The sequence below is a fragment of the Mauremys reevesii genome, linkage group 3 (assembly GCF_016161935.1).
Source record: "Mauremys reevesii isolate NIE-2019 linkage group 3, ASM1616193v1, whole genome shotgun sequence".
NCBI classification, from domain to species: domain Eukaryota; kingdom Metazoa; phylum Chordata; order Testudines; family Geoemydidae; genus Mauremys; species Mauremys reevesii.
Genome location: NC_052625.1, coordinates 99,956,589 through 99,976,329, shown reverse-complemented (window position 1 = coordinate 99,976,329; position 19,741 = coordinate 99,956,589). Strand labels below are relative to the sequence as shown.

Here is a 19,741-nt window from a genome sequence, read left to right as displayed (position 1 = left end):
TTACAATTTAATTTAGAGGCAAGACTCAGGTGAATGCCTTCAGCAAAAGGAGGGGAGAGTGAAGAGGGGTACAGTTCTTGGCTTGATGGGTTCCAAACCATCTTAACTTTTTTTTTAAACCTAGATATAATGAGCAGTTCTTGACTAGCTGTTATTGATGGGCTGACTCCTTGTAGGCATTACAGCAGGCAACAGTCTTGAGATGGGATTTGAAAGAGGCTGGGGTAGTGGCCTTCCAAATAAACATGGAAAACATTGGTACAAGATTGACTTCGTGGGATGTTTTGATTGACTTTTAAGCGTTCTCATATGATGTTGATTTTTAAGATACATGGGCACATGAAAGAGCTGGTTATAATTGGGATAAATTCCCACTTTTTAAGGATGTTAGAAAAATAAATGATTCTGGTAATTCTGATACCAAAGGCTAGGGATGAACATGTGGACTTTTCAGCTGACTTAGTTTTGACCTAGATGAACATCAGGTTTCCATTACTACACTACGTTGTGCTGCATGCAGAGTGAAAGATCCTAGCAATGTCACTTCAAGATGCTTTTAATCTACAAGTGACAAACAAACAACGTGTTCAGGGTGGATCTACAAAGATGCCTTGTTATATGTTCTTGGCAAAGATATCTGTTCTTTACAATGAAAACTGAGGGGGAAAGGTGGTGATAAGGAATTTTGCTTCCCATTGTCAACGTTCTCCATGAAGTATTATTTTTAATATAGTTATATAATGAGGCATCTTAAACTACAAGGAGAGAGAATACATGGTAATGTGGTTCAGTGTAAAGGTTTTAACAGCCTGAGTTCAGAATGGCTGCATTACTCTAGTGTCAAAGCCCCTAGTGAAATATATAGGTCCTCTCAAATGAATTGTGTTATAACTCAACTATCACGTATTCCATATATGGCACGTTACAGAAAAACTATTTTAGGAAAATTGTTGAGACTCTTTGTACCTCTGTCTGTTGAAGACAAGTGTCTAAGGGCCCAATTCCAATGCCAGTAAAATTAATGAAAAATCTCCCTGTGACTCAATGGGAGCTGTCATGTCCTTTGTTATCTCACTCCAACTGTACAGGAGCCAAGGGGAAGTCATGATGATATCGAACATAACCAAAAATAGATTTTCACGATATAAAATGGTCATGACTTTAAAGTCCAATATTGTAGGCCATTCCAGGACTAGAGGGGCAAGTGCTAGGTCCCCACGGGCTGCACTTTTCTGTCTTGGAGAGACAAGGTGAGTGAGAGAATATCTTTTATTGGACCAACTTCCGTTGGTGAGAGAGACAAGCTTTTGAGCTGTACAGAGCTCTTCTTTCTGTGCTGTCCACCTTAGTAACTGTGAAGATTCAGAAAATCAGACTTTGAAACTGAGCTTGTTAGGTATAAGATAAAATGTCACTGGTATAGGATGGAATATTGCCCATCCTGGGCCTTGGGGGAAATAAGGAAACACTTCTCTAGCCAGTTGTTGGATTTGTTTTTAAATGGCAGCTGTTTTTGAAGCCGCTCTCGGGCTTGGGATGTCAGTCATAGTCCCAGTGAAAATGGATTGCTGGGCAGAGTGCAGGTGAGTGGATCAACAGTGTTGTTATTACGCAGCCCTGCAATATTTTCAGATACTTATCATGACCAGGTATGTGACATACCATAGCAAAAGCAATTACAAAGCCATGGGTACAGAGATAAACACAGATTAATGGTTCCATTTTGAGAAAAGTTGTCTATTTTAAATCTGATGATTTAAAAAAAATTATACAGGAAAGTGGAGCATATTGGCTCTCTCCAATGAATGCACAGAGTCTGTATTCATCTACTGATCTCTTTTGCAATGTGGTAGAATATTTGGCCACTTGCATGGGGAGGCTTGCACAAGCTGAAATGGGGACAGGAAAAGGGACAAAAGAAAGGGGAGGAAATGACCTGAGTAAGCAAGTTTAACAAGCCTGTATGAATTCATAAGGGAAATGTTTAAAAGCGATTGGTGAGTTGTTTAAAGTTGTCCCAGAAAAGCCTGAACATCCCCGAGTTTTATTATGCAGTGGGTAAGCTCAGTTGTCCCTGACCCGGGAAGAAGCTCTGTGGTTATATTTTTCATAAGGAGGAGTGCTGTTGAATAATTTCTGAGTGTACTCTATCAGGAACAAATATGTTTTCCCTTCAGCTTCAATCATGCAGATGTTTTTATTCCACCACTATTTTCTGGAACAGCCCTATTTACTATGGCCCAAATCCAACTCTTCATGTATACACTTCTTACAGTATCCAAAACCAAAGGTATTGGGGAAATGCAGGCTAATATGCCATGCATTTTTGGTAGCCTTCCCTGTTGAGAACTAAATGCCAAAAATAAGCTGCTAATGTTTACCATGCTTTCCACACAGTAGTTCTGTGTTTCAGGCACTGAAATGGATATATTTTGTCTTAGGCTGTGAAGGTCCAAAGTAGGCCTTTAGCTCGGGCTTGAATGTGAAGCATTTCAGAAGAGGAACTCCCTTTCCTTTTTACCATTTTAATAGGCAGGCTGGCATGTCTCTCCTTCCAGTTACTGTTCTATTCCTTGTCTCTTGGCTCAGGCATCGGCTGTGGCCCCACCAGGAGTGGTTATGAAGATGCCCTAAGGAGTCATATAAAAAATGGAAACTAGGACAGATTACAATGGATGAATATAGGCAAACAACACAGGAATGCAGGGGCAAGATTAGAAAGGCAAAGGCACAAAATGAGCTCAAGCTAGCTACGGGAATAAAGGGAAACAAGAAGACTTTTTATCAATACATTAGAAGCAAGAGGAAGACCAAGGACAAGGTAGGCCCACTGCTCAGTGAGGAGGGAGAAACAGTAACAGGAAACTTGGAAATGGCAGAGATGCTTAATGACTTCTTTGTTTTGATCTTCACCGAGAAGTCTCAAGGAATGCCTAACATAGTGAATGCTAATGGGAAGGGGGTAGATTTAGAAGATAAAATAAAAAAAGAACAAGTTAAAAATCACTTAGAAAAGTTAGATGCCTGCAAGTCACCGGGGCCTGATGAAATGCATCCTAGAATACTCAAGGAGCTAATAGAGGAAGTATCTGAGCCTCTAGCTATTATCTTTGGAAAAACATGGGAGACAGGAGAGATTCCAGAAGACTGGAAAAGGGTAAATATAGTGCTCATCTATAAAAAGGGAAATAAAAACAACCCAGGAAACTACAGACCAGTTAGTTATAGGGCTTGGCTACACTTGAAAGTTGCAGCGCTGGTGGAGGCTTTCCAGCGCTGCAATTAGTAACTGTCCACACCTGCAAGGCACAACCAGCGCTGCAACTCCCTGGCTGCAGCGCTGGCTGTACACCTGGTCTGCTTGGGGTGTAACGATTGCAGCGCTGGTGATGCAGCGCTGCTCATCAAGTGTGGCCACACACCAGCGCTGTTATTGGCCTCCAGGGTATTAGGAGATATCCCAGAATGCTTTTAACTAAATTACTCTTTGTTTTGTTATGCAGCCTCTCTTTGTTTTGTTGTGAACTCGGAGCTCCGCGGCGCTCCGGAGCACAGGGAGCTGCTTATCTAAAAAACAAACACAGCTCCTGTTTGCTGTGATCAATCTGTACCTGACTGTGAACAATCAAATGAGAAAACCCCCTGCCTGTCTCATTCACAGGGGTTGAGTGTTTGCTTGACGAGGAACAGCGGGGGCAGAGGGGAGAACGGGAGTCCATTGGATGCAGGCTGTTTGCAGTTAAAATTAAGGGGTCGGGAACATTTTCTGATTTTGCAAGTCAGGAAGCTAACATAGAGTGTTGGCTCCAAAAATCCACACTCTCTCTCTCTCTCTCTCTCTCCCCCCCGCTCCCTGTCACACTACACCCCACCCCACCCCCCTCTTTTGAAAAGCACATTGCTGCCACTTGAACGCTGGGATAGCTGCCCATAATGCACTGCTCCCAACAGCGCTGCAAATGCTGCAGATGTGGCCCCACACCAGCGCTGTCCCTACACAGCTGCACGACCAGCGCTGTAACTCCCAGCGCTGCAACTCTCAAGTGTAGCCAAGCCCTAACTTCTGTGCCAGGGAAGATAATGGAGCAAGTAATTAAGGAAATCATCTGCAAACACTTGGAAGGTGGTAAGGTGATAAGGAATAGCCAGCAAGGTTTTGTAAAGAACAAATGGTGTCAAACCAATCTGATAGCTTTCTTTGATAGAATAACGAGTTTTGTGGATAAGGGAGAAGCGGTGGATGTGGTATACCTAGACTTTAGTAAGGCATTTGATATGGTCTCGCATGATATTCTTATTGATAAACTAGGCAAATACAATTTAGATGGGGCTACTATAAGGTGGGTGCATAACTGGCTGGATAACCGTACTCAGAGTAGTTATTAATGGTTCCCAATCCTGCTGGAAAGGTATAACAAGTGGGGTTCCGCAGGGGTCTGTTTTGGGACCGGCTCTGTTTAATATCTTCATCAATGACTTAGATATTGGCATAGAAAGTACGCTTATTACGTTTGCAGATGATACTAAACTGGGAGGGATTGCAACTGCTTTGGAGGACAGGGTCATAATTCAAAATGATCTGGATAAATTGGAGAAATGGTCTGAGGTAAACAGGATGAAGTTTAACAAAGACAAATGCAAAGTGCTCCACTTAGGAAGGAAAAATCAGTTTCACACATACAAAATGGGAAGAGACTGTCTAGGAAGGAGTACGGCAGAAAGGGATCTAGGGGTTATAGTGGACCACAAGCTAAATATGAGTCAACAGTGTGATGCTGTTGCAAAAAAAGCAAATGTGATTCTGGGATGCATTAACAGGTGTGTTGTGAGCAAGACAGGAGAAGTCATTCTTCCGCTCTACTCTGCGCTGGTCAGGCCTCAACTGAAGTATTGTGTCCAGTTCTGGGCACCGCATTTCAAGAAAGATGTGGAGAAATTGGAGAGGGTCCAGAGAAGAGCAACAAGAATGATTAAAGGTCTTGAGAACATGACCTATGAAGGAAGGCTGAAAGAATTGGGTTTGTTTAGTTTGGAAAAGAGAAGACTGAGAGGGGACATAATAGCAGTTTTCAGGTATCTAAAAGGGTGTCATAAGGAGGAGGGAGAAAACTTGTTCACCTTAGCCTCTAAGGATAGAACAAGAAGCAATGGGCTTAAACTGCAGCAAGGGAGGTTTAGGTTGGACATTAGGAAAAAGTTCCTAACTGTCAGGATGGTTAAACACTGGAATAAATTGCCTAGGGAGGTTGTGGAATCTCCATCTCTGGAGATATTTAAGGGTAGGTTAGATAAATGTCTATCCGGGATGGTCTAGACAGTATTTGGTCCTGCCATGAGGGCAGGGGACTGGACTCGATGACCTCTCGAGGTCCCTTCCAGTCCTAGAATCTATGAATCTATGAAGATGACAGCTTTTGGAGCAAAAGAACGAGCAGCAGTGTTCAGCAGTTTTTTCTGTCCTACTCTACTGTGGGCCTGATGCGAACGCACACCTGTCTTGCTAAGCACTGCAAAGTGCTCACTTAGCATTAAGACTAGCATCATTCTCACCTTTATTAGACTAGGGAGAACCCTTGCATGACTGTTTGAAATCTGTGCTTAATTATACACTGGAATGAACCTCACACATAAGTAACAGGTACACATACACATGGTAACCAGTACATCCATCGTGACATGCAGAAGATCAACTGAAGTGGGGAGGTGTGTGTTAAGGTTGCCACCTTTCTAATTGCTGGTAACTGGACTCCCTACACCCCTCCCTTCTCCGCCTCTTCCCCCAAATCTCTGCCCCCGTTGCTTACTCCTTTCCCACACCCTGTTGCTTGCTGGACTGTCTCCACCTTCCTCCCACAACTAGCTGGGCTCCTTCTGCTCTGGAGCTGGCATGGGGGCTGCTGCAGTCTGACAAGGATCCTGCCTGCAGGTAGGAGGCGGCCCCACTGAGCAGGGGCTGGCATAGGTTAATGATCCAGCACCTCCCCCCGGCCCCAGAGTAAGCAGGCTTTTGGCAGGAGCAGTGGAAGGTCCCTAAAAGGTGTGGGGGGGGGGGGAGGGCTGCCAGTGCCTGAAATGTGGCCCTCCTTCCTCCCTAGGCTCTGCTAACAAGCCACCTCTTCCCTCCTAATATCCTCCCCCCTCTGCCCCATCACTTGCCCTTACAGTTGGTAAAAGTGGTTTAAAAGTGGGGGAGGGGGGCATGGCCCTTGTTCCCCCCTGTTCCAGGGCCCTTGGCTTCTGGTGTCCAGTCAGTACTGGACACTGCCAGGTCCCCTTTTCAACCAGACTTTCCCGTTAAAAACAGGGCACCTAGCAACCCTACGTGCTGGACACAGAAGCCAAAAACCAGACTGTCTGGGTAAAAGCTGGACTGATGGCAACCTGCATATGTGTGTGTAAGTAGAGACACATCTATACAAATCCCTCATACATAAGCACATAAGGATCATAAATAAGCACAACAATAGCAGAATGTAGACTCAAATTACCACTTTTCCCCTCTGACCCCAATTCTAAAAGGTCATTATGCAGGTGGAATTTATCCCCTACTAGGGTTCCATTGAATTCAAGGGTCCTTCTGCTTAGATCCCCTTTCAGGATTGGGCTATAACGTTATTGGTCCTAGTTGTGTAACATGTATTCATTTATATTCTTTCTGTGACTGTTGCCTCTCCCCCATCATCTGAGGTATCTGACAAAACATTGCTCTTTATGCTTCTAAAAATCAAGTACAAAGGAAGCTGCCAGCATATTAAACCAACTGATGTTCAGTGACTGATTAATCTTAATTTAATAATAAGCGTCAAATCATTACAATATCCCTTTGTAGTCACTCCATCAGCATGAAACCTGGCAGATACTTTTTGGTATTCACGTACATATCAGCAAATTCACTGGGAATTCCATGGTAGAGTATCACTAAAGTTGTGTGTTGCCAAAAACAGTTATGCATGTGTATCGAAGGATGGAAATATTGGTACACACTGGATAACCATAGAATGGAAATATTGGACAACTGCTGTTTTCAAGAAATATTTTTTTAATTAAATGTTCATTTTAGTTTCTGCCCCTTAAGACTATTGGATTTACTCTTCTGCATAACAACCAGCAATGGTCTCAGGTAGAATTTGTTTATGAAGAATATTTTATAACCTTTTTACCTGAGAATTGAGCAAAGTACTTTGGGGGAAAATATCAATCAATCTGTTGTCATGCTTCATATTAATTTCTTCCCTTGGGAAGAATATGTGGTAATAGGATTATATAGCTGGAACATGGCAGTTTGCATGACAATAGTAGCAATATTGGTGCTAATCATTTTTTGTGGTAGGGATTCAGTTATCTATCTAGTTTGGAACATAAAAGCTAGAGTTCATTGGGTGCGTGGTTCTGTTTTGTTATTAAAATGCTAGTGATGGTAATTTAGCCCAAGAAATTTCAGTGGGCTACTGGAGAATTTATATATTTTAAACAATGCTGTTTTGAAAGTTCTATCTTTTTGTTGTAATCACCTGTGGTATTTTAAATGTAGGACCTACATATTTCAAGTATAGAGCGTATTTGTAATAAGATGAAGGTCCTTTGCAATATATAGTAAATGTAAAATACATGTGCTTTTTTTTCAATATTACCTATCTTCATGCTATTTGGTGCCCACTAAATAAATGAAAGTGGCTTTTCAGAAATGGTTTAGGCAGTTAGTAGTGCTGTAGATCAGGCCCAAAATATAAGTTTGTGTAGAAGGAAAAGAGGGCTACGCACATTAATATGAAAAATGCTTTCAAGATGTTTATTTCTATGACTTCTTTTAAATTTTAAGCATTCCACTGACGCGTTGGAAACTGAAACCAACAGCCTAGTGGAAGTACCTAAAAGTCAGAAAATGAAAACAACTGTGATCAAAGGTAAAACTGACCAGAGTAGATTCACTGTCCTAGCTGAATACAATAAAAAGGATAAACAGCGTGCTTGCTTTAACAAAAAATAAATTTGGTTTTAAATATCCTTTAAATGTAGTGATTTATAATCATGCTGTTAACAGTAGGAGTTTAAAAAAAATCTTGTCTTGGACAATTTCCTTGGCTTTTTCATCTGGAAAATGGTGACTAGAAGTCACCTATCTGACAGGCTGAGTGGTGAGTCTTTATTTTAATATTTATAAAGCACTTTGGAAGGAAGACACAATACAAATGCAAAGCATATAATTATTATTATATGGCATAGTTAAGTTGAAAAGTTAGTGGGTATAATGTACTGAGTAGCCAAGCAACATAGAGGAGCTCAAACAGGTTATCTTCTGGTTAGTACTACCTATGATTTGGTGATGCCTAAAATGGATACTATCAATAGTAACAATGACTTTGAAAAAGGCATTTTCTCTCTCCATTTTCATCATGATTTTTAATAGCACTTAAAAAATCAAGGTGTGCAGTAGAGCTAATTGTATGTCTTTAACTTACATCCATGGAAAAAAACTTGAACCAACATAAAACAAATGTATAATCCTTTGCAGAATTTTGTTAATATTTGTGTAACCTGTAACATGAGTGGAAGCTGCTGAGTGTGAAATGTTTGCTGTCTTTGGCCTGTATTGATTTATACAGCTGTGTTTCTTCTTATACAACAGAGATACTCTCCAGCTGCCCCAACCCAAAAATAGTAAAATAAATACTCCAGTGTTGGATAAAAATTATTTGATGAACATCTTCCTTCCCAAGTTCCTGGAAACGCTCTGGAATTTAAGTGCATGAATGTGGAGGGTATAATCTCTCTGAATTTGAGATTACATGAGCAGAGCTCTCTCCCCATGTCTGGCCATGGTGTCCTATGCTACTGAAAAAGTCAGCAATCTCCAGGTCTGTTAAGTCAATGGGAGTTGTTCCAGAGCTATAATGTTCCAACACCTTTCCCAGGCTCTGTAATCTACCAATGCTTCTCTTCTAAGAGCTGGCTTTGTTTCCTCCATCCACTTTCAACTTCATGCTGCCTTTCACACAGGGCTTGTCGTCTTCATTGCAGAGTTAACTCACATTATACTTCCTATGTTGTTCAAACCCAAGTCCTGTCCACACCCACAAACCTGAACTCGAATGTAGTGTTGCTTTTAACTCAAATTAGCTGGCACATCAGGATTATGTGCTAAACAGGGGCAGCTCCAGGCCCCAGCACGCCAAGCACGTGCCTGGGGTGGCAAGCCGTGGGGGGCGCTCTGCTGGTGCTGCGAGGGTGGCAGGCAGGCTGCCTCTGGCAGCTTGCCTGCGGAGGGTCCGCTGGTCCCACGGCTTCGGCGGACCTCCCGCAGGCAAACTGCGGGACCAGCAGACCCTCCGCAGGCAAACCGCCGGAGGCAGCCTGCCTGCCGTGCTTGGGGGAAGCAAAATCCCTAGAGCCGCCCCTGGTGCTAAATCAAAGCTTTGGCCTAACTCATCCACTGCTAATGCAGTCACTCTGTGCTGCTTGAGTGTCATTTCTCAGTGGCCACTCTCACCCTTGGTAGGCTAACTTGGGAGGAGTTAACTCAAGGATAGATGAGTTAACTCTTCAGTGAAGACATAGCCACAGACCTCCAAGCTTGAAACCAACTTTATTAATATAAGACAACATGCCCTGCTTCCTTTAAAAAAGCTTCTTCTGCCCTTCTATTCCAGGAAGTGTATAATGAACACTTGTAATTCTTTGTTTGGCATGCTTCACCTGTTGTACAGGACCATTAGTGTACATTGGTGCTATCTAAATAAAAATCTTGTGCTGGTAATACTGCATGAACTTCTCCTGGGAAGTTGTATGGGTGGAGTTCTAGAGTAAGCTTGTTCCATATAGCTTGTTTAATTGTAATTTAGCTTGTGTTAAAGCCATATTCCTTTTTATAGCTAAGCAAACTTTCAAGTATTACATTTGGATTTAGTACATTTGGCAATTTCAGCTTCACTGATTTAAAAAAAATCACTTCTCTACTTTATAACTTTGTGTCTGTTAAATACACATAGTTTGGATAGATCTAAGATTCTGATTAGAGAGAAACATGATATTGTAAATTTTAGTTTTACAAAGTAATTCCTCCTCCTTGTTCATCTGCGTAATTGTTTTCAGCTTGCCCCTCAAGTCTTAGGTACTCCAAGCGCACCAGGAAATGAATAGAAACCAGTTGTACAAGACAAGAAACTCCAGGCTAGAGTTTACCTGTAACATTCAGAGCTGATAAATGGTTAATCCTTCCACAGAAAAAATCAGCTTTCAAATTGCCCTTTCCCCATTTGAAACTAGTGTAAACTATCAGCAAGAATGCAACATGCATGTGACGAGTAAACAGGCAAATCTGTTTTGCCTGTGGTTCTGTTAGGTTTCCATTTACTACCCTGCAGTGTGGAACTAGCAACCATAATTGCATGCCTGAACCTACAAAGGGTGGCTCTTTGTGTTTGTGTGCGTGGGATCACACTAGTAGACTCAATCAGGGATCTGACAATGCTGAAAGGAATATCTGGTTACACAAGCATGTGTATTGAGCTTGCAGCACAGGTGGAGGCTAGAGTTTTCTCATACAACTTGTTCCAAAGTGACTAATTGTATGAAACAACTGGAAGAAAAACCTTCCAGTGCATGCTTGTGCAGTCTAACTGTTAGCCAGTCAGCATGGCTGCTGCTCCAGAAGAGGATGGGTATGGCTGGCATCCTCTCATTTTAATCAGTTACCTATATTCCATACAAATGTGGTGTCCCCTTACTTCTGTTGTTGAAAATTATTCACCAGAAATAAAGAATCCTGAAACTAAGATTATAGAAAGTTACTGATGCTAAGGGAGTGAATCTCTCAGCATTTAACTTTTCCTGCATGAATAATTTTTGTCTTTTATCGCAGAAAGTCCCATGTTTGGGCCTTGGCAGGTTGAGGAGTATGGTGGATGGGAGTTATACAGAGTTATTCCAAGTGCTGATGTGACTGCTTCAACAAGTGGCATATAGGAGATTTTGTTGGTTGTGTACACTACTTTGAGTTTATTGCAGGGGTCGGCAACCTTTCAGAAGTGCTGTGCCAAGTCTTCATTTATTCACTCTAATTTAAGGTTTCGCGTGCCGGTAATACATTTTAACATTTTTAGAAGGTCTCTTTCTATAAGTCTATAATATATAACTAAACAATTGTTGTATGTAAAGTAAATAAGGTTTTTAAAATGTTTAAGAAGCTTCATTTAAAATTAAATTAAAATGTAGAGCCCCCCGGACTGGTGGCCAGGACCTGGGCAATGCGAGTGCCACTGAAAACCAGCTCGCGTGCCGCCTTCGGCAGCCATGCCATAGGTTGCCTATCCCTGGTTTATTTTAACATGAAAATTACAAAACTTTCAGGGAAACTGTTCAGAGTTTAGCATGTGGAAAAGTACTAGTGTAAGTAGATCCTGTGTTTTAGAATCCTAGGTATGATATTTTTTCACTTGGAGTGAAATTAGACTGTGTGCATTGACCACCTGGATAATCTGATCTCAAAATATAAGGTCCTGCCTTTTCTTCCTGGGCAAGAAGATGGACTGGACAGCTAAATGGGTCTTTAAATTTCTGTGGTTATAGCAAGATGTGGCTCATGAATGTAGGCCTTCTTGCTATAATCTTGCTTTCTCTGTTGTTTAAACATCTGCATTGCTACTTTTTTATATAATTATTTTAAAAGATTGTTTCTTGATAATTTTTGTATCCAAACAGTCAAGAAACAAATGTTCTTAAAATATATAAAAGTCACAGTACAAATATTTAAGAACTATGTAGACATTTTTACCTAAATAATAAACATTTTAGAAGTATGGAAAGTGCAATGGAGACACTTTAATAGAACTCAGACAGCAAAATTACATTGAGATAATAAAAACAGATTTACAGTCAATCAATTCAGAACATGAAAAGTATTCTCTTCTGCTCCTCCTGCATGCACAAAGAATATTCACAAAATTCAAAATCATGTTCCATTTGTAAGGATCTGTGCAATAATACACGTTACTATAGTACAAAAACAGATAAAATTACACCTATCCTAGCTTATAAACCAATGCATGTAGCATACTGTATTTATTCTATGTCAGTTTTATGTTCATTGCTACAAAACAACTGCTTGGTTTTCCTCCCCTTTACATTCATGATACAAACATGTTTTGAGTTTGAAATGGGTTCTATATTTCATTTCAACAATGTAGCCTAGTTCCAAACCTCTATGTTGTTGGTTTTTAAAGGCATATATTAATATTCTATCTCGGCTTTAATGGGCAAATAACTAACCTAGAGGAACCTTGCTAACCTGTCCAATTGGAATGACAGTCTTGGTTAGTGGATAGGACATTTAGGAATCAAGAGACCTATATTCTGTTTCTACTTCTGATACTGGCTTCTCTTTGTGACTTTGAGCAAAGTTGGATGGCTAAAGTTAGGCACCCAAATCAGCATCTCTGGATATTGGGCTGGTATTAGTTGCTTAAATATCGATTAGGGCACCTGATTTAATTGCAAATGTTGCCCTTCAGAACTCAGAGTAATACTTTTACTTTAGTAAAGAAATTTTAGATCCACTTTCTGTAAAACAACTTATATTAATGTTAGGTGTATGTATTAATCTATTAATATTATTGACTCCAGATTTTCAACCTGAATTCTTATGCTTATCAATTAAGACACCAGTAAAATGCTCTGTACTCTTAACAAATTCTGTACTCCCACACAATATTAGACCCTGTATTTTAGTATCACATAAAACATAGTTCTTCCTTCTGTTTTTACCCCTGAGAGGAACTTTGCTGTTTTTCTAGTCTTTCATATTTTCCAAATATGTTTTTCACATCATAAAGAAAAGCAATTATCATTTTTATAATAAACTGATGCTTTGTGGCTATGAAAAACTCCAATCTCTGATAATTTAGAATTTTAATTTAATCTCACCCTAGAGATGTAGTATTGATGAAATTGTGTCAGAGCGAGGCAGCAGGACTCCTCTCTGAAATCTCTTGTGGATTAACACTAGATTGGTATTTCCAGCTTTATTGATTTTCATAGCAGAAGTTAAAAAATGTTTTAAGGAGAATGGGCGTGTTGGCTGTGCTCTTTGTCCCTTTCTTACACACAAATTCTGATAGAATGGTCAACTAGTAGTGTCCTTATGGCAGAAACATGATGGTTCTACCGTGACAATTTGCAGTCCTGCTCATTGTGCTTGTAAGTGAAGAGTATGATGTTTGAAGAAGTGTTGTTTACTATTGTCAGAGACAACAGAGCCACTCCACTGCATATACTATTATTTGCGGGAAGGAAGTGGGACAGCTGGGTTGGGCTGAAGGCTGGTGGTGGGATGAATGGCTGAGTGCCTAGGACACCCAAGTGAGCTTGGATGTGTGTTGGAGTGCCTAGTGCAGCAAGGAACAGACTGAGGGTAGTTTCTTGGGCCTCATTATTTCCCTGCCATATGTTGCTGTCGTCTGTATGTACCTAGACACTTGCATGGCCCCCTCCTCGCAGTACGTGAACACCTACTCCCTGTGGTCACCAGCTGCTTTTCTGGTTGCCACCCTGCAGGGGGAGCAGGAGTGGCCTTCGGAGAAGGTGCAGCAACCCCCATTGCCCAGGAAAGGAACTGTAAGGAAATCCCTGCTGGATATGGGCTATTCCAACAAAGGGGATTGGGAATCCATGAAAGGGGACTTCTGGCACGAATGTGATGCCATAGGGATGCCCCTTAGCTGCCATGACATCAGCTTTCGTCAGTTCCCCATCAGTAATATAATAGAAAACACTCACTCTAAAGAAGCAAGCCACAGCCCTGGGCAATGACAATTTCAGTAAATTTTACATTAATAAGATGGCCTGATAATTCCATTTCATGTGTAATCACCATGGTTACTTTTAAAATCTGAGTTTTTTTAACTTTGATTAAACTTTTGTTTTATTTCATTGTCTCTTCTCCCTAGGACGGGTCACTGGGTAACATCGATGACCTGGCACAGCAGTACGCAGATTACTATAACACCTGTTTTACTGATGTGTGTGAGAGGATGGAGGAGCTGCGCAAACGGCGGGTTTCTCAAGACTTTGATATGGTAAGTGGAGAAGCTACAACTTTCCATCTTAGGCCTTTCTTGCATACACTACGGATGGAATACTCAGCATTCCAGCTCAGGGAAATAGCCCACAGAATAACACTTCCAAGCTGATGGTCTTAATTATTTTTGTGGGAAATACTGAGGTTGGTCTACTGATGTGATTCATTAGGTTGCAGATTGTGTTAGCTTATTGTATCTTTTTGCTTACACAAATTTCCTTACAGAAGTTGACTGAGATGGAAGAAAATGTTTGCTTCAATATGAGAGAAATTAGTTATTTATTTGCTCAAGGATGTTTCCAATATGGTTATTAGGAAATATACCTTTGTTCACAAACCCCATATTATATAATTTTAAAACGTAGCTCCATACAACTGTAAAATGTTTGTCTTTTATTCAGGTCTCCCAAACTGAAGCAGTCTGTACACAGATACTGATCCTGCATGAGGATACACTAGCATCCCAGAGAAGTTAGACTGCCTCCTCAGAAGCATATAGTTCCACACTAGCTGAAACGGATGTAGGCATGGATCACAGTTGTCAGTCTTTTTTTTTTTTTTGTAAAGAAAATCTTTTTTTCAAAAGAGCCCGTTCTAAAATCTTAAGTGAGATTCTTTCATTGTTTGGCAATTGCTAATTGTTTCCTCTTTTCTTTTAAAAGCAGCAAAGAGTCCTGTGGCACCTTATAGACTAACAAACGTATTGGAGCATGAGCTTTCGTGAGTGAATACCCACTTCGTCGGATGCATACTTTCGTCGGAAAGCTCATGCTCCAATACGTCTGTTAGTCTATAAGGTGCCACAGGACTCTTTGCTACTTTTACAGATCCAGACTAACACGACTACCCCTCTGATACTCTTTTTTTCTTTTGTTTACATTAGTTAGCCTGATTGCTGAACAAATATCTATGTAGAATGTACACTAAATATTACTTACAATACTTCTTTCATTATAAAATTTTTTATTGGTTTTCAGAGTATCAGTAAGAATCCTTGTAATGTATAGAAACATGTTCAGGTCTTAAAATTTCACAGAATGTTGGGATTATTCAGTAATATTTCCTAACCTTGGACCTTGGCTTTTTAAATTTAGTCATGATGATAATGTTTGAGTACTAAATGTAGGAACCAATAAACCAAAGTAGTTAGCAAAGACACAGAGCTTACATGCCATGAACAGTGAAGGCCATCACTGTTAGTTCATAAGAGCTGTGACATGTTATAGTAGATATCAAAGACATAGGAGTATATGCTGTCACATTAATACTTTACACCTCTATAGTGCCATCTACCCAGAGATCTCAAAGGGCCTTTCAGACAAAACAACTATGAGGTGGAGCATCCCTAGTTTATACAGGTAAACTGAGGCACAGATGACTTGCCTATTGATTCACAAGTCTGTGGCAAAGCCAAGAATAGACTCGGTCACTTGACTCTCACTCCTGTACTTTCACTGCAAGCACTTCTCCTCCTCCGTTCACCCCTTCAGATACGTCCAATATTGTGAAAGGTGTAATATGCAGAGGAGGCTTGTGAGCCTCCTGAATTTGGTTTGTAGACTTTTGGTTTCATGTATTTACTGTTTTAATAGCACAGAGAAGCAGAATACTCCCATCTTTCCGTTACTCGCCTCCCCCCCCCCCACCTGATCCATAGCATACACAGCCAAGTGACTCTGGGAGCAATTAGTGACTTTCTATTGCTGCAGCAGTTGTGGTTTATGAGATGGACCACATGGCTGCTTTCTTTCTTTGAGTCCAGCAGCCCTGGACATAAAAAACTCTCATTGACCTCTGTGAGAGTTGTGCAAATGGAAGAGCTTCAGAATCAGGCCGTAAGAAAATAATCTCCTGTGCTCAATTGAAAATTAGTTAATCCCTCTTGATTTATTTTTTTTAATGGAAACAATATTTCATTTTTAGCAGGATTACCACAGTGTAACAAATTAAACACTGTGAAGAAAAAGCTTTCATGCTGTAGTTTTGAATGTTTAAGATTTGATGCAACTCTATTGCAGGGGGGCTCCGTATGGAACATTCCACAGTGTGCAGACAGCTGAGCCTTCTGCATGAATAAGTGACTGGAACAGTTCAATCTAATCCCGAGATACCATGCTGTCTTCCAAACTGCATATAGTTACTATTCCAGATAAGCTTTGGCAGTTATAAAATCTCCTTCCTGGCGCTCAGGAATTTTGGAAGGCAACTTCTGTGCTGGGTAACGAAGCATGCGTTACAACTGGAGAGAACTCCCTTCCATTTAGACAGATGGGCCTAATTTGGCTCTCTTCATTCCAGAGCTCCAGAACGCAGTGCGGGGAAAGCCATATGAGCTTAATTAGCTCACATCAAAGATGCAGAACTTTGTGGTGGGTTAAAAAGATATGAGCTAATGCAAGTCAGATCTGTGAGCGATTTCACTGGCTACTGCTTTCAAAGGGAAGTTAGTCTGAAAAGTGGCTGTGTGAAAATGGCATCTTGGCGTATATTTTTCAGTGGCTTCTGCATCAAATGTGCTCAGTTTCTAAATAAAAAAGATAATTTTTTTTTGAATTGCCAGCCCTACGAGCTAGGTAGAGAGAGCCTTGTGGTTGAAAATCAAATTAATGTTGTTACATCCATTCTCAGAATAATGATAAAGTGTTTGGGACATCAGCTAGCCCTTCTGTTGATGATGCACTCTTCCACAGCTATGTTGTCCCAGCAGTGCTGACAGCAGCAAAAATTTTGTTATTGCAAACTTTACTTGGAAGGTACAAGAGGAGCAGGTGATGGACCTGTCGTCAGTAATACGTTGTTGATTTAATAGATTAATATTACTATCTACAACTCTGCTTTAACTGGGAGTTGATTTAAATTGAAGAGCAGATGATAGCGGTTTGAGGACCACCCAGAAAATAGGAGAAATATTGTCCCATTCATTTTTGTCTGCGATTTTAACCACAGCTTGCTGTTGAATTTTCTTTTGGGGCTGTTTTAGCCTGCTTCTGTACTACAAAAGGTATTATTATTAAGTAGGGGGTTGCACATGTCATAACCTGTGTAAGCCAATCTTAATGTAAGTTGTTAATAATGTATGTTCCAGAAGCACCCAAAGGCTCTTATCAGGACTGGGACCGCACTGTGCTGGGTGTTTTATAAATGCAGATAATCTGTCGCAGTGTAAATGAAGATGGCAGTGATTGGCACAGGTTTTTGTTAGTTAGTTATATATATATATATATATATATATATATATATATATATATATATATATATATATATATATATATATATATCTTAGTGACTTGTTCAGATGAAAGTCATTGTCCTTTGAAGTCCAGTCACCAGAAGGGAAGAGATCCAAAAGGATGGACTCTTTACTGGTGCTGTCCTAGATACTGAGAGTTTTAATTTTCTGGGGAGAAAGTTTTGATATCTTAGTTCTAAATTTTGCTCTGTAATCAGCTCTACAACCATGCCTATCAGACCATGTCCATTTTGGTCTGGGTGTCCTGCTCCAGGTTGAAACAAAACGCACTCAGTGAAATTGTTCTGGAGAACAGTATATCTTGCATCAACGGAGTGGTGGCAGCAGATGGATGGCGGCTGCAGATGGATGGAAAGCAGAGTTCTGTAAGCAAGGATTATGGTTCCAAACTGTAATGTTATCAAGACTTTTTAGTTGGTCCCTAAGCACAATAACTGTATTTTCATTTGGATTTTTGCCTTTGTTTTTATAATGGTGAATATGCTGGGTTTGGGGGCATTAGTGTTTGTGAACAGCAAGGGAGTTACCCACATTTGCAAACATTTTCATTTGTAAATTTTCAAATTGCAAACATTTGGCCTGTTCCTGCACACCATGTGTTTCCTTGGCTGGGGAGAACTGCAGTCAGAGTAGATAGTGGCTTTTCAAGCCTAAAAGGGATGGATCACTGGTAATATTCAACTGGACATCTGTTAAAATGAAGTTATGGCCAGAAAAGTGACTCTGTGAAAATGGCACCTTGTTACTGCTCATATCTGCTTCCTGTGATGTATCCACTCAGTTTCCTGACATAAACACGTTTGTAGTGCTATCAACAGGGCACCGCAGAAATGATATAGCTGTGAAAGAGCATACTGCATTGTGTTGTCTCATCCATCACTGACAATCACCAGCTAAGTTCTGATTCCAGGAGCTCTATTGTGGCTGATGATCCCTAAGGCAAAGAAAATACAGCTTGAGATTCAGATTGAGTTTGTGCTTATGCTACTGGCAAATGATAAAAATGTTTGGACTTGTAAGGTGCTCAAATTAAAGATGGACGTCAATGAGAAGCAATAAATAAGGAACAGAGATATGCCACTTTCGTTTTTCCTTTTTAATAATATCTTATAAATATTTTCGTATGGAAAGAAGAGACCATTATCTTTTAATATATACATTGTAAATCCACCCTCCTAATCCCTTATGTTCTTAAAGTGTGAGTATTTATATATACACACACACACGTATAATGTCAGAAAATGCAAATGAACACAAAACAAAAACAAAACCTTTTCTCGCCACCAGCACACTTAGGGTACGTAATCTTTGTATGCTACTGTGACTATGTGCATAGCTCTGAAAGGTGCTGGGCAACCAATTGTTTGTTCACAGATTCTGTGTGCAGCAAGGAAAAGTGGGGGAAGATGGCACCAATAGGTCAATTCATTAGCCTTTCACCTCTGGAGAGCTGGATTTAGATCACATGGGAAGTGAGGTCATCCACTCTCTAGTGAATGTTTGGCCATATCACAGAACTACCATACCGGTTGTTGATGAGGTTAATTGAGCTAGTCTTTGCACAAGAGAGACCCAGATTAGCATAGCCATGCATGTTGTAGGCCACAATTGATGTGTGTTGAGGGAACTGTGCGTGTTAGAACTGGGAATAATGCAGGTAGGCACTTTGTTTCTTTCTGCTGTTCACATGCATTAAATTCAGTGTCTCCTAAAGTTGATGGTTTTCCTACCACAAAACTGGTAATCTCTGCTCTGCAAATTCAGTATTATCTTCATGTGGTTTTTATCTTTTTTTCTTTGGTTAGTACTGTTGGGATGCCTCGGTCTCACTGGAACAGGATTCACTATTTTGTTTTGTCTTGTTGCCTGCACTGGGCTCCACAAAATATAAACAGCATTTGGGTTTGTTTAAAAAAATGTAGAGAACAGAAGACTAACTGTACAGAACACACAGATAAAACCTTCATAATTGTGGAGAGTTTACAAGCCTCATTAGTCAGACACACACACATGAAGCAGAAGTAGTGGAAAACCTGAACTTCTAAAGAATTTCTTTTCTCCATAGTAGTTAAAAATGGTTTGTGCCTGTATATGATGGATGTAATGTGGATTTAATATATTGGCAGCCTCAGGCACACAACTCCTTAGGCTTTATCCACACTAGTAAAATTCATGAGCGTTTTTCTTCACCAGTAGGAGGAACAATGGAAGCTGTAGTAGAGACAGGGAGCCAAGCATTGTCATCTGACTGCTCTTGGGCCCTGATTCAACATTAAGCACTTGCCTGACTTTAAGCATGGGAATAAAGCTAGGCGTGTATTTAAGTACCGTGCTCAATCAGAGCCTGAGATAAAAGGGTGGTAAAAACACCTGCACTTTCTCTATGCTAGCACCACCATTTCTACCTCTGCTGGAGCTGA

The 19,741-nt window shown here is 40.5% G+C and overlaps 2 protein-coding genes across 6 annotated transcripts in view; both read left to right on the top strand.

Moving 5' to 3' along the window:
• Nucleotides 1–13,970, top strand: part of SAMD5 (sterile alpha motif domain containing 5) — a 725,756-nt gene extending 711,786 nt beyond the window's left edge. Inside the window, exon 3 of the mRNA XM_039532959.1 lies at nt 13,941–13,970. The gene's annotated coding sequence lies outside the window, so the exon portion shown is untranslated. The remainder of the gene's footprint in view (nt 1–13,940) is intronic.
• Nucleotides 1–19,741, top strand: part of SASH1 (SAM and SH3 domain containing 1) — a 270,968-nt gene that overhangs the window by 115,402 nt on the left and 135,825 nt on the right. For all 5 annotated transcript variants that reach the window (XM_039532949.1, XM_039532948.1, XM_039532952.1 and 2 more), the window contains one exon: nt 13,941–14,069. In XM_039532949.1, coding sequence (XP_039388883.1) covers nt 14,025–14,069 — 45 coding nt within the window. In that variant the 5' untranslated portion in view covers nt 13,941–14,024. The remainder of the gene's footprint in view (nt 1–13,940; nt 14,070–19,741) is intronic.